The 15,841-nt window shown below is 45.9% G+C and overlaps 1 protein-coding gene across 2 annotated transcripts in view; it reads left to right on the top strand.

Moving 5' to 3' along the window:
• The window catches only part of rspo2 (R-spondin 2), an 86,989-nt gene that overhangs the window by 45,530 nt on the left and 25,618 nt on the right, over positions 1 to 15,841 (top strand). For both annotated transcript variants that reach the window (XM_052023370.1, XM_052023369.1), the window contains one exon: positions 587 to 775. In XM_052023370.1, coding sequence (XP_051879330.1) covers positions 587 to 775 — 189 coding nt within the window. The remainder of the gene's footprint in view (positions 1 to 586; positions 776 to 15,841) is intronic.

Genomic DNA, 15,841 nt, shown 5'->3' with positions numbered 1-15,841 from the left:
TCAGAAAGCTTTAATATTTAATATATGCTGGAATATTTAGCTCCAAATATAGAGGTTTATAAACAAGATGAGGGGCATTTCCCTATGAGTGAATAACCTAGGTCTTTTCCCTGTGATAGGGGAGCCCAAAACTAGAGGACGTAGGCTTAGGGTGAGAGGGGAAAGATTTAAAGGGGACCTGAGGGGCAAGTTTTTCACACAGAGGGTTGTGGGTATATGGAAAACTGCCAGAGGAAGTGATGGAGGTGGGTACAATTATGACATTTAAAAGTCATTTGGACAGGTACATGGAGGTATTAAGGCTAAATTCAGGCAAATGGGACTAGCTCAGGCAACTTGGTAGCTATGGATAAGTTGGGCCGAAGGGCCTGTTTCTGTGTTGTATAACTCTGAGTTTGTATTGTACAAGATGCAGGGATCTTGCAGAAGGTTTGGTTGCTTCATTCCCACCCTATCAGGTGTGCTGACACCTGGGATGTCTTTGTGTTGGGGGGGGAGGGTGTGGTCATCAGTTAGTGTGTCAAGATAAGGTGACACTTGCTCAAACTCTGTGTTCAGCCTAACAGTGCATATTTCTTGTCTTCAGAGGGTTGTGAGGTTGGACCATGGAGCAGCTGGGGAACCTGTATAAAGAACGACAAAACATGCGGCTACAAGTGGGGGCTGGAAACCAGGAGACGGCAGATTGTGAAGAAGCCAGTGAGGGACACGATTCCCTGTCCGACCATCGCAGAATCCAGGAGATGTAAAATGGACAAGCGGCACTGTCCAGGAGGTGAGGAAGTCTCTGAGTAGGTCTTCAACCTAAAATGTTGACAATTCCTCTATCCCAAGATGACGCCTGACTGGCTGAGTGTTTCCAGAATTTCTGACTTTATTTCAGATTTGCACATCTGCAGGTTTTTGATTTTCACTCTCTCAGGTTGCTCCCTGCTAGTGTGTTGCTCTTTCAGCCTTGCTGTGTGTGTGTGTGTGTGTGTGTGTGTGAGTGCAGGGTACTTACTTTGATTTTCAGTGGGCACAGGAGATGTTTTTGAGTGCAGAACATGCCTAGCTTGTATTGAGGTCTCCTGGTGGAGCTCCACCCTTCTCCAAGAGTAAACAGCACTGACTGGCCACCTCCGAAGCATGGCTGGAGGACAGCGCTGGGTGTAGCCTCTGTAGCTGAGCTGGTTTGGAGTTTCTCTTTCACTGCCTCCTTCTCTTACTCTTTCTTTTCTTTCTCCTTCTGTCTCCCTCTTTCCCACTCCTGCTCTCTTTCCTCTCTCCTTTCTCAATGCTCTATCTCTTCTCTCAACTTGCTGCCTTTCTCCCTCTCTCTCTTTCTCACTCTCTCCATCCATACTAGTTCCCTCCCCCCTCTCTCTTTCCCCCTTTATCCCTTTCTCTCTCCTTATCCTCTCACTCTCTATTTCTCCCTCCTTTCTCCTTATCCTCTCTCTCTCTTTCCCACTCCCCCCTTCCTTGTCTTTACTCCCCTCCCTGTCTCTCGCTACTGCTCAGTTTAGTAGGGTGTATCTCCAGTTGTTACTCATTCTCTGCAAGGATATGAAAAACAAGACAGAATTAATTATAAAATAGTTCTTGGAATCCTAACACTGTGGTGCTGTCAGCCTTGGTGCCTCTGCCCTGGCTGATGGCCAGAACCCCCGAGTTAACTGCCACAGCCTGAGGAAATATTTTAAGTGCTGGTCATTGTTGAAGTTTGGGTTTCTTTACAGGAAACCCGGTAACACCAAACCTGGGCATGACTGTAAGATCATCGAGCTGTTTGTTTGGGGTGTTTTTATTTTCACTGAGGGCAGGGTTACCTGACCAGGAAGAATAGAATCCAAATAATCTAGTGACAATACAAGACCGAAGTGATGAACCATCAGATTGGCTTTGGTATTGTTGAACAGTGGGGCTGACTCGACTCTGAGAACCACCAGGACTTTACACCTTTGACCCACCAAACCGGCATCACTCTACCTTTGCTCCGATCTGTCCCATTTCCTTGTCCCTGTTCCTTCCCCCTTTTTCTTTTCCGGTATGACTTTCATGGCCCTGGTGTTTAAAGCTGGTGAGTAGTGAACAGTGAGTGCATTGTACTTGGTCATTGCGCGCGCACGCACACACACACAGACACACACACTACTGCATGTTCACACTCCCAACCACGATGAACCTCTAGACAAGTCCTCCTCCAGTCTCAATGGGTTTCTCCTCGCGTCCTTTCGTTTCAGATTACTTTTGCTGGAAAACACAGTTGATCCCTGTGTTGCCCCTCGCCCCTCTCCCACCCACAACTCCAGGACGGCGCAGGGGCCCTGGAGAGTAACTTTTGGGTGCCTTTTGGGCCCGGAGAGTGACTGAATCTTGTGTCAGCGGCCCAGGGCTGCACAGCCAATGGCGACCACACCGCTCTGATTGTGTGACCATCAATTTCCGACGACTAGCTCACAGATGTTAAATTCTACAGCCACCGTGGTGGGATTTGGACTTGGGTCTCTGGAGTATTAGTCCGGGCCTCTGGTCCGTGAATCTAAGCACAACACCACCACCACCCCACACAAGACCCACCCAGTATGTCTGTAACTGTTGTTGAGCACAGCGCGCAGCGAGCCACGCCACCCAATGATCAGACAGTGGGACACAACACCATGAAGTGAGCGCACGGGACAATGATTGACCGCAGGCCACATGTTGATGTGCAATGATCATAGAGTACCCAACTCAGTGGCTGTATGGCGCATCACACCCTGTCTGTGTCATGCCACTCAGTGACTACATAACCCATTCTATTTTATCTGTAGAGCGCGCCATGTGGTGACTGTACAGTGCGTTACACAGGGGCTGTACAGTGCACTACACAGTGCCTTTACAGCACGCCATGCAACGATTACACATCACACTGCACACTCTCCTATAGCGTGTCACGGAGTGATTGTACAGCATACCCCATAAATGCTGGATAGTGCGCCCGCAGGGATTTGTTACACAGTGTGCCAGTTACAACGCACTGCAATTTCTAGGGCAAGGCACCTAGATAAATTAAAAGAATCGATAACTGCTTAAAGCATTATTATTTAACTTTAAATTAACCATCCATTAGAGATTTTTTTTCAATGTTGTAAATATTTGAGTTTCGTTTAGAGGAGATGCCATTGCGAAAGGTATCTGATTGACGTCTGGCAGTCCCCCAGTGCCACGAATTCAGCCCAGTGCACCCCCCTGCAGCCCCTCCAGGCTCCCACCGGGCTCTCTGATGGTTTGGACAGTGGGTGGCCCGCAGGGTACCGAAACCTTTTGCTCTCTCGCTGACCTCCGCCCTGAGTTCAGTGACAAGGTGCCGCCCAGCTCTCGTCGTTGACTGCAGCTTGCGGGCTTGCTGGTGCCGCGTGCGGTAGCGGAGATCCCGCAGCTGCTGCCCGTTTGCCAACATTGCTGCCTGTCTGTCCAGGTCGTGGTCACAAACCACTCCCCACTAACCTCTCTTCACGCTGCTGGATGAATAGTAAGACAACATTTTAATTAGAGACAATATTAAGTCCAGTATTTATGGATGTGGGAAAACAAGAGTGTAGGAAAGGAGCAGATTCTGCTCCAAAGTGTGGCAGAGGAGCCGGCCAGCCCGCCAGTGTATGTTTTGAATTACATGACTCACTGGCCCCTGGGAGGTGTGATACGTCTGGAAAGGAAACTAGTTTGTATTTTCTAGTCTTTGGTGCTGGATGGAAAATTAATTCTCCTTTTGAAAACTTAAGAGCAGCCCAAGTTTTATTGCTCAACGTTAAACTATTCTCCCGTGTTTATTAGCTGTGGGTGTTAGGGGGCGGGGGCTGGGGAAATATGGATGTTAGCGGGCAAGGATTTTTTTTAGATTTCAGATCTCTATCTGCCGAGGAACGCTGCGCAGATGATTCTGGAATGTTCTGTGGACGATCATGTGTAATCTAGTGACCAAATTAATTGGATTCTTTTCCACGGGACGAGGACCTTCAGTAAGTCTCGATGTGACCAGACTGCAGCAGATTTCAGCTCTATCAGATTGCCAGTGCCATTAGTTTGATGTAATAGCGTCAGAAGTTAGGTTGTAACTCAAAATCCACCCCGCTGCATTAATAATAAAACTTTTCCTGACTTTTTACTCAGTATTTGAGGTATTCGGAAGACTGTGGCCGTTGGATAAGATTGTGACTAGGGGCCCAAGTTCTCCTTTACCTGCACACCCCTCGCCCTCTCTCCCTATTAGCACCAACCACGGTGCCTCACTGTGGGGTGAGTGCACAAAATAGAGAGGCAAATCCAAATCTATTCTATCGGCATGCTAAGAGGAGAGGGAGAAGATGACCTTCAGAGACCAAGTAGAAATCTACTCATGGGTACAGAGGGAGGGCTGAGGGATGGGCCGAGTACTTCATATCTTTAGGGAGGGATTGGATGCTGCTGCAGTTTCAACAAAGAAAGAGGTGGTGGGGATTCTGAAAGGGCTGCCTGTTGACAGATAAGAGGGGCCAGAGAGACTTGTCGCACTTCACTTGGGTAAATCCTCTGGTCTCTGATAGATTGCTGAGGGAAGGGAGGAAATTGCAGAGGGTCTGGCTGTAATCTCCCAACCACCCATAGAGCCAGGACTGGAAAAATGCCAATGTTTAGCCCTTGGTGGTGGGACAATGTAGGGACAGAATTAGCAGTTGCTTGGACAAGTGTGGATAGCTTAGAGAAAGCCAGCATGGAATTGTTAAAGGTAAACTGTATCCAACTCACTTGGTGGAGTAAGTTACAGAGAGGGTTGTGAGGGATATGGTTTGTGTGCTACATATGGACTTCCAAAAGGCATCTAATAAGGTTCCACATCATCAGCTTGTCATCAAGATTGAAGGGCATGGAATAAAAGATGTTGCAGCAGCACAGATAGAAAATTGGCCCATAAACAGGAATTGGCCCATATACGGATTGGTAATGAGAGGTTATTTTCAGACTGGAGGTGAGTGTACGGAGGAGTGCCCCAGAGACCACTGCTTTTCGTATTAGAACCATAGAACAATACAGCACAATACAGGCCCTTCGGCCCACCATGTTGTGCCGATCTTTAAACCACACCTGTCTATCTAACCCCTTCCTCCCACATATCCCCCTATTTTAAATTCCTCCATATGCTTACCTAACAATCTCTTGAACTTGACCAAAGTATCTGCCTCCACCACCACCCCAGGCAGCGCATTCCATGCACCAACCACTCTCTGGGTGAAAAACCTTCCTCTGATATCTCCCTTGAAATTCCCACCCATTACTTTAAAGCCATGCCCTCTTGTATTGAGCATTGGTGCCCTGGGAAAGAGGCGCTGGCTGTCTACTCTATCTATTCCTCTTAATATTTTGTATACCTCTATCAAGTCTCCTCTCATCCTCCTTCTCTCCAAAGAGTAAAGCCCTAGCTCCCTTAGTCTCTCCTCACAATCCATACTCTCCAACCCAGGCAGCATCCTGGTAAATCTCCTCTGCACGCTTTCCAACGCTTCCACATCCTTCCTATAATGAGGCGACCAGAACTGGACACAGTACTCCAAGTGTGGTCTAACCAGAGTTTTGCAGAGCTGCATCATTACCTCGCAGCTCTTAAACTCGATCCCATGACTTATGAAAGCCAACATCCCATAAGCTTTCTTAACTACCCTATCCACCTGTGAGATGACTTTCAGTGATCTGTGGATATGAACCCCCAGATCCCTCTGCTCCTCCACACTACCCAGTATCCTGCCATTAACTTTGTACTCTGCCTTGGAGTTTGTCCTTCCAAAGTGTACCACCTCACACTTCTCCGGATTGAACTCCATCTGCCACTTCTCTGCCCAGCTCTGCATCCTATCAATATCCCTCTGAAAGCTCTGACAGCCCTCCACACTATCCACAACACCACCGGCCTTTGTGTCATCTGCAAACTTGCTAACCCACCCTTCCACCCCCTCATCCAAGTCATTAAAAACATCAAGAAATGTAGAGGTCCCAGAACTGATCCTTGTGGGACACCACTAGTCACAGCCCTCCAATCCGAATGCACTCCCTCCACCACAACCCTTTGCTTTCTAGAGACAAGCCAATTCTGAATCCACACGGCCAAGCTCCCCTGGATCCCATGCCCTCTGACCTTCTGAAGAAGCCTACCATGTGGAACCTTGTCAAATGCCGTACTAAAATCCATGTAGACCACATCTACTGCACTACCCTCATCAATCTTCCTGGTCACCTCCTCAAAGAACCCTATCAGGCTTGTGAGACGTGATCTTCCCTTCACAAAGCCATGCTGGCTGTCCCTGATCAGACCATGATTCTCTAAATGCTCACAGATCCTATCTCTTAGAAACCTTTCCAACAGCTTGCCCAGCACAGACGTAAGGCTCACTGGTCTGTAGTTCCCTGGACTATCCCTACTACCTTTTTTGAATAAGGGGACAACATTTCCCATCCTCCAATCCTCCGGTACCATTCCCGTGGACAATGAGGACTCAAAGATTCGAGCCAAAGGCTCAGCAATCTCCTCCCTCTCCTCACGGAGCAGCCTGGGGAATATTCCGTCAGGCCCTGGGGACTTATCTGTCAATATCTAAATATTTAAATAATATATCTAAATAATATCTAAATATCTAAATCTATATCTAAATATCTAAATAATATCTAAATATTAACAATTTCACCTCGGGTGTACAGGGCAGAATTTCCAAATCTGTGGGTGATACAAAACCTGGGAGTGTAGTGAACTGTGAGGTGGACAAGAATAGATGATGGACATACAGGTTGGAGGGAAGGGGGAGAGGTGAAGTGTTACATTTCGGTAGGAAGAAAGTGGAGACTGGTATTGGTATTGGTTTATTATTGTCACTTGTACGGAGGTACAGTGAAAATCTTGTCTTACAAACCGATCGTACAGGTCAATTCATTACACAGTGCATTTACACTGAGTCAGTACAGAGTACATTGACGTAGTACAGGTAAGAGCAATAACAGTACAGAGTAAAGTGTCACAGCTACAGAGAAAGTGCAGTGCAATAAGATGCGAGGTCACAACAAGGTAGATCGTGAGGTCAGAGTCCATCTCATTGTATAAGGGAACTGTTCAATAGTCTTATCGCTGTGGGGTAGAAGCTGTCCTTAAGTCTGGTGGTACATGCCTTCAGGCTCCTGTATCTTCTACCCAATGGAAGAGGAGAGAATAGAGAATGTCCCGGGTGGGTGGGGTCTTTGATTATGCTGGCTGCTTCACCAAGACAGCGAGAGGTAAAGACAGAGTCCAAGGAGGGAAGGCTGGTGTTCGTAATGCGCTAGGCTGTGTCCACAACTCTCTGCAGTTTCTTGCGGTTCTGGGCAGAGCAGTTGCCATACCAAGCTGTGATGCATCCAGATAGGATGCTTTCTATGGTGCATCTGTAAAAGTTGGTGAGAGTCAAAGGGGACAAACCAAATTTCTTTAGCCTCCTGAGGAAGTAGAGGTGCTGGTGAGCTTTCTTGGCCATGGCTTCTATGTGATTTGACCAGGACAGGCTGTTGGTGATGTTCACTCCCAGGAACTTGAAGCTCTCAACCCTCTTGACCTCAGCACCATTGATGTAGACAGGTGCATGTAATTCATTGATAAAAGACTCCAGTCTGGAAAGCAAGCAGGCATTTCTGTGTTTATGGAAGTGGTTCCAGGATGGTATGATGTGGGCAGAGAAGAGATTGAGGTCTTACAGGCAGAATTTTCAGAAGCTAGGAAAGAGTTTAAGTGCAATGACGAAGGTGGTAATTTCCAGATTACCTGTGTGGCCCCTACCAGTACAATACCAGGAGCACAGTGCAGGTGACTGTGTGGCTGGAGAGGGGTGGTAGAGGAGGGAGGGCTTTGGATTCCTGGGGACTGGGTCTGGGCCAGGTAGGACCTGCACAGATTGGATGGATTGAACCCCAACAAAGCTGAGGCCAATATCCTCACAGGAAGGTTCACTGGAGCTGTGGAGAGGTGTAATGTAACTTGGCAGGAACTGGGCATAGGAAGGTTGTGTTGGAAAGTAGAAAGATGTTGTAAAGCAGACAGGGAGAGGGAAGTAGAACCTGTTATGTTTGTTCTTCATCACGAGACAAACTTGGCGTGGGTTTAACATCTGAACATTTATTAAAACAACAAAACAACAACAGGCTGCAACAGACTTGCAACAGACAGGCTGGCTGCTTTTTCCCTCTCTTTCCAGCCACTTCCTGTTTCCCCATGTGACCCCTTGCATTGCCTGCTGGGAACTGTAGTTCTTTATTATAACTACATAACAACACATAATAACACATCTTCCCCCTTTAAAAAAAACAAACACAATACTTTGTCCTTATAAACCTGCCAAGAACCTTTGTCTACTCTGCAGTTTTCAATCAGTTTCTGAGGTGGTTTTATGGTTCTTTTTGGTCTGGTACTTGTTTCCGCAGGTGTGTTGCGTTCATTTGCTGCACTGATGTTTTCCTGGGAACTCTGGTCCACGTGTTCATTTTCTCCATATGCTGGCCCCTTTGGTGTACTGACAGGAGACGGGTCACAGCCATGCATTGGAGCTTGTGGTCGTAGATCCATGCGGTTCCTCCTCAGAGGTGTCCCTCGCTCCGTCTGGATCTGGTATGAATGTGGATTTACTTTCTCTTGCACAACTCCTTGCATGGACCATGTGCCAGAATCATGATCTCGGATTCGCACTTGATCCCCAGGCTTCAAGACTGGTAGGCTTTTTGCTGTCTTGTCGTAATTCCGTTTCTGTTTTTCTTTCCTTTCCTCTTTAGCCTGTTTGACCTTGTGTGCTCCTTCAGGTGTCAACAGGTTTTCATGTATTGGAAGGTTAGTGCGTATGCGTCGACCCATCAGCATTTGGGCTGGTGAAAGGCCGTTCTGCAGTGGCGCACTTCTGTAAATCATTAGACTTCTATAGAAATCCTCTCGTCCATCTTGCGCTTTCTTCATGAGACCCTTCACCACCTTAACTGAACTCTCTGCTAGGCCATTAGATTTTGGGTGATGCGGGCTTGAGGTTATATGTCAAAACCCCCAAACATTGGCAAAGGATTCAAATTCACTGCTCAAAAATTGTGGACCATTGTCTGGTACTACTTCACATGGAACTCCATGCCTCACAAACACAGCTTTCAGGAACGTGATAACTGCTTTGCTGGATGTTGACTGAAGTGTCGCAACCTCTGGGTAATTGGAAAAGTAGTCTGTTACAACAATATGGCTCTTCCCATTACAGTCAAACAAATCCACTCCAACTTTGAAATACAGCCTGTCTGGTACAGGATGTGGTGTAAGTGGTTCTGCTGGCTGCTTTGGTCTGTAGGTAAGATCACAAGATCACAAGGGAGCAGAAGTAGGCCATTTGGCCCATCGAGTCTGCTCCAAAGAAAAGGGAAAAAAAAATGAGAAACGGGGGGGGGGGGCAATGAGAAAAAAACTACTCTAACCCCAATTTCCAGCCTTATCCCCATACCCCTTGATACCTTGTCTAATTAGATATCTATCTATCTCCTCCTTAAACACCTCCAATGATCTAGCCTCCACTGCTGTACGTGGCAAGGAATTCCATAAATCCACTACCCTCTGGCTAAAGAAATTTCTCCTCATCTCTGTTTTAAACCTGTACCCTCTAGTTCTAAGATTGTGCCCTCTGGTCCTGGACTCACTCACTAAGGGCAACAGCTTGGCCACATCTACTCTGTCCAGTCCTTTCAACATTTTACATGTTTCTATGAGGTCCCCTCTCATTCTTCTGTACTCCAGTGAGTACAGTCCAAGAGCCAACAAACGCTCATCATACATAAGCCCTTTCATTCCTGGAATCATCCTCGTAAATCTCCTCTGAACCCTCTCCAACATCAGCACATCCTTCCTAAGATATGGGGCCCAAAACTGTACACAGTATTCCAAATGAGGCCTCACTAGTGCCCCGTAGAGCCTCATCAACACTTCCCTACTTTTATACACTATACCTCTCGAAATGAATGCCAACATAGCATTCGCTTTCTTTACCACCGATCCGACCTGGTGGTTAACCTTTAGGGTATCCTGCATGAGTACCCCCAAGTCCCTTTGTACTTCTGTACTTTGAATTTTCTCCCCTTCTAGATAATAATCTGCCTGTTTATTTCTTTTTCCAAAGTGTACAACTGCACATTTCTCAACATTGAATCTCATCTGCCATTTCCTTGCCCATTCTCCTAAACTGTCTAGGTCTCTCTGCAACCTTCCTGTCTCCTCAATACTCTCTACTCCTCCACCTATCTTGGTGTCATCCACAAACTTAGCCACAAAGCCATTTACTCCATCATCCAAATCGTTAACGTACAGGGTACAAAGAAGCGGCCCCAACACCGACCCCTGCGGAACACCACTAGTAACCGGTAGCCAACCAGAACAGGATCCTTTTATTCCCACCCTTTGCTTTCTGCCAACCAGCCAATGCTCCACCCATTCTATTACCCTACCTGTAATTCCATGACCTCTCATCTTATTAATCAGTCTCTTGTGCGGCACCTTGTCGAAGGCCTTTTGGAAGTCTAAATACACAACATCTACTGCCTGTCCCTTATCCACCCTACCTGAGATTTCTTCAAAAAACTCCAATAGGTTGGTCAGGCAGGATCTTCCCTTCACAAAACAATGTTGGCTTGGACCTATCTTGCCTGGGACCTATCTTGCCTTGCACCTCTAGGTATTCCATAACCTCATCCTTGAGGATCGATTCTAATAACTTTCCCACCACCGACGTCAGACTAATAGGTCTGTAATTTCCTTTATGCTGCCTCCCACCTTTCTTATACAGCGGAACTACATTTGTGACCCTCCAGTCTTCCGGAACCATGCCAGAGTCTATCGATTCCTGGAAAATTATCACCAATGCCTCCGCTATCTCTAAAGCCACCTCCTTCAGAACCCGGGGATGCACCCCATCCAGTCCGGGAGACTTATCAGTCTTTAGTCCATCTAGTTTTCCTAGCACCTTCTCTCTAGTAATCTTAACTGAACTCAGCTCCATTCCTTGAGACCCCTGACTAACCTGTATATTGCTGATGTCCTCCACAGTGAAGATCGATGCAAAATACTCATTTAGTTCCTCTGCCATCTCTTTATCATCCATTATAATCTCTCCCGCACCGTCACCGATTGGTCCTGTATCAACCCGTGTCTCTGTTTTACTCCTTATATATTTAAGAAAAGCTCTTAGTATCCTTTCGAATGTTATCTGCCAACTTCATTTTATAATTCATCTTTTCTTTCCTAATGACCTCCTTAGTTTCTTTCTGCAGGTTTTTAAAAGTTTCCCAGTCTTCTGTTTTCCCACTAATTTTTGCTTCCTTGTATGCCCTCCCTTTTGCTTTTATTTTAGCCTTCACCTCTCTCGTTATCCACATTTGTGCCTTTTTTTCCATTCCAAACCTTTTTTCTTGGAATATATCTATCCTGCATTTTCCTTATTTCTTGTAGAAACTCCATCCATTTCTGCTCTGCCGTCCCTCCAGCTAGCTTACTCTTCCAATCAATTTGGGCCAACTCCTCTCTCATGCCACTGTAATTTCCTTTGTTCCACTGAAATATCAATACACCAGCTATCAGCTTCTCCTTCTCAAATTTGAAACTGAACTCAATCATATTGTGATCACTAGTTCCCAATGGTTCCTTTACCTTTAGTTCCCTAATCACCTCTGGTTCGTTACACAATACCCAATCCAAAACAGCCAATCCCCTGGTGGGCTCATCAATAAGTTGCTCCAAAAAGCTGTCCCATAGACATTTCACAAACTCACTCTCCTGAGATCTACTGCCTTGCTGGATTTCCCAATCCACCCTCATGTTAAAATCCCCCATAATTATCTTAATGTTGCCACTCTGGCATGCTTTTTCTATTTCTAACTGCAACTCAGAGTCCACTTCCTGACTGCTATTAGGGGGCCTAAATATAACTGCTACTATTGTCCTTTTACCCTTACTATTTCTTAGCTCCACCCATAAGGATTCCACCTCTTCTGACCCAATGTCCTTCCTTTCTATTGATTTTATATCACTACCAACCATCATGGCCACACCACCCCCTCTGCCTACCTGCCTATCCTTCCTGTACACTGTGTACCCCTGGACATTTGGTTCCCAATCATATCCATCATAAAGCCATGACTCGGTGATTGCCACAATGTCATATTTATTACTCTGTTGTTGTGCCACCAGGTCATCTATTTTATTCCTAATGCTACGTGCATTTAACCATAGTACATTCAGTCCAGTATCTGCTATTGATTTTGTTGTACTTCTTTTGTTCAGCAAATTATCCTGACTTTTCACCTGCCTGTCCTTCTTACCATCCTCATTACACAATATCACGGACTTGTTTCTATATACCTCATCCTCTATCCTAACATCCTGTATTCTAACATCCTGGTTTGTTGTACTTCTATTGTTCAGCAAATTATCCTGACTTTTCACCTGCCTGTCCTTCTTGCCATCCTCACTGCACACTGTCTTGGACTTGTTTCTATAAACCTCCTCCTTTACCCTAACAGCTTGTATCCTAACATCCTGGTTTTCATCCCCCTGCCAGATTAGTTTAAACCCTCGCCAACAGCTAAATTAAACATTCCTGCCAGGATATTGGACCCTTTGGAGTTTAGGTGTAACCCATCCTTAGTGAATAGGTCATGCCTCCCCCAAAAAATGTCCCAATGATCCAGAAATCTGAAGCCCTGCCTCCTGCACCATTCACTCCGCCATGCACTCATCTGCCAGATCTTTCTATTCTTACTACCATTGGCACATGGCATGGGTAGTAATCCTGATATTACCACCCTAGGGGTCCTACTTCTCAACTTTCTTCCTAATTCCTTGTGTTCCTCCTTCAGGACCTCTTCTGTTTTTCTACCTATGTCATTGGTACCTACATGTACCAAGACTTCTGGCTGATCACCCTCTCCTCTCAGAATATTCTGGACCCGGTCCGTGACATCCCGTACCCTGGCAACAGGGAGGCAACACACCATCCGGGATTCATTGTCGGTTTCGCAGAATCTGTTATCCGTTCCCCTCACTATAGAATCCCCAATAACCACTGCATTTCTCCTTCTCCGCTGGACCACAGTACCAGGCACGGTGCCAAGGTCCCAGTTGCCGTGGTCTTCCTCTGTCAGGTCATCCTCTCCAACGGAATCTAAAATGAGATACCGATTTTCGAGGGGGTCTGCCACAGAGGTACTCTCTACAAACTCTTTATAACTCCTGTCTATTTCCTGCTCACTCTCCCTAATATTTCACAAGAAGCAGTAGTCCGGCTGATGTGTTGGTTCGTTCTTGGCCAGTACATCACTTCACGTGCTCTACTTTTACATTTTTCCTCCCCAAGATGCCCTTTGTGTATCTTCTGGAGCATCTCCTTGCGTAGTGACACTGGAATCACAAACCTGTTCCCTTTGAAAACCATATCTTTCACTACTGACAGTTCAGCTCTGCATGCCCAATAATCCCGAATACACATTGGACAGTGATCCTTTGCTGCTGGCCATCCTTTCCCTATTGTATCCTTGAGTACTTTCATTGTTTCATCTGCCTCTGCTGCTTTCCTAATCTGCTCTGTTCTATCCAGAGATACTGGAAGAGAGGTGACTATCATGTCAACATAGGCCTGTATATCTGCATTAACCTGTTGGTCACTTATTTCTGTCTTGTTGACTGCTTGAGACAGAGCATCAGCAGCAAACATATATTTTCCCAGTGTGTAGATCATCTTCACATCATATTTCTGCAGCCTTATCAACATGCGCTTATCCTCATGGGACAGTCATTCAGTGGTTTGGACATAATTGAGACCAATGGTTTATGGTCTGTCTCCACTTCAATAGCTTGCCCATAGATGTACTGATGGAACCTTTCACATGCATATGTAGTGGCGAGAAGCTCTTTCTCTATTTGTGCATTGTCGGCTTCCGCACTTGTTAAAGCCCTTGATGCATAGGCCACAGGTTGCCATTTGGCATCATGCTGCTGCAATAGTACTGATCCAAGACGGTGCTGGGACGCATCAGCTGATATCCTGATACACCTGTCTGGATCATAAAACTTCAGCACGGGCTCTTCTGTTAGGACGCTTTTCAATGTCTGGAAACACTCTTCTTGCTCATGAGACCAAATCCATTCGTTTTGTTGCTCAAGGAGTGACCTAAGTGGTGCTGACACTGTTGACAGTCGTGGGATGAATTTAGCCGGATAAGTCACCATCCCTAAGAAACGTCTCACCTACTTTTTGTTTTGAGGCCTCTCCATGTTTTCAATGGCTGACATCTTTCTTGGGTTAGGCTTCACTCCCTCTTCAGATATGACATCTCCTATGAAGGTCAGTGTCTTCACACCAAACTCACATTTCTCTTTATTTAATTTCAAATTGACGTTCCTTGTCACGTCAAGCACTTGTCTCAGTCGAGTTTCGTGTTCCTCTTTGTTGGACCCCCAGACGATGATGTCATCCATCATGGTCTCGACACCAGGTATGCTCTCAAAAATCATGTGGATGGTTTTATGGTAGACTTCTGGTGCGCAGAGGATCCCATATGGCAGCCGAAGATAGCGATACCTTCCCTGTGGTGTGTTAAAAGTACACAGTCTCGAACTTGCCTCATCAAGCTTCATCTGCCAAAATCCAGATGATGCGTCGAGCTTGCTAAACCATTTGGCACCTGAAAACCGGGACATGACCTCCTCCCGTATTGGCAATTTAAAATGCTCTCTCTTGATGGCTTTATTGAGATCTCTTGGGTCTAGACATATCTGCAATCTTCCATTTTTCTTTTGCACAATGACCAGTGAACTCACCCGATCTGTTGGTTCTTCAATTTTCTGTATGACATTCATTCGTTCCATGCATGCTAGTTCTTGTTTAAGTTGATCTCTAAGTTGAAACGGAGCTTTCCTGCATGCATGGACAACAGGAGCCACTGTCTCATCTATGTGAATTTTGTGTACACCAGGTAAGCATCCAAGCCCCTCAAAGATATCTGCATACTCCTCCGTGAGTGTTGTGTGGTCATCTTTGGTATGTGAAGCTACTATGAAAACTCTTTTCACTAGATTGAGCTTTTCACATGCACTCAGACCTAATATTGGCTGTACTCTCTTTTCTTCAATCAGTAGCTGTGATTTTAAGTGCTGCCCCTTGTGCTTAAAGGTCACCATACAGCCCCCTTTTACTGGAACTTTCTCTCCAGTGTAGCCTGTCACTTTTAACTTCACAGGGTAAATCTTACTCTTTACTGTGAGAGTCTTATAATCATCCATGGATAAGAGATTCACCTGAGCTCCGGTGTCAAGCTTGAATGGAATTACTGTCTCATTCACAGTTACTGGAACAATCCATTCTGTTTTACCAGCAGCCACAGTCTGTACAGAATCCACAAAGAATTCCTCCATTTTCTCATCAATTGTGTGCACCTTTCTCTTGTTAGCCCCAGCTTTACAGCACCTTGCAAAGTGATTCTTCTTCCCACAGCTATTGCAGGACTTCCCATAAGCAGGGCACATCTTTGGAATGTGTTTACCTCCACATCTGCTGCATTTGCTGTTTGAGCCTTCCTCTTTGATTTGCTGTTGCTTTCGGAAATGCCTTGGGAGCTGCTTCTCTGTTTTCACAGCATGTACTGTTGTGTCTGCTCTGTACAGCTCCTTAGCTTGTGCTCGTGTGGTTTCTGCTGACCTACACATATTCACCGCCTTTTCCAGGGTCAAATCTTTTTCACTCAACAGTCTTTCTCTGAGTCCATTATCTGGAATTCCACAAACTATTCTGTCTTTAACTAGTGAGTTTCTCAAATCTCCAAA

The sequence above is a fragment of the Pristis pectinata genome, chromosome 9, assembly GCF_009764475.1.
Source record: "Pristis pectinata isolate sPriPec2 chromosome 9, sPriPec2.1.pri, whole genome shotgun sequence".
Taxonomy (NCBI): Eukaryota; Metazoa; Chordata; class Chondrichthyes; order Rhinopristiformes; family Pristidae; genus Pristis; species Pristis pectinata.
The sequence above is the reverse complement of the archived record's forward strand: the minus strand, read 5'-3'. Positions and strand labels throughout refer to the sequence as shown.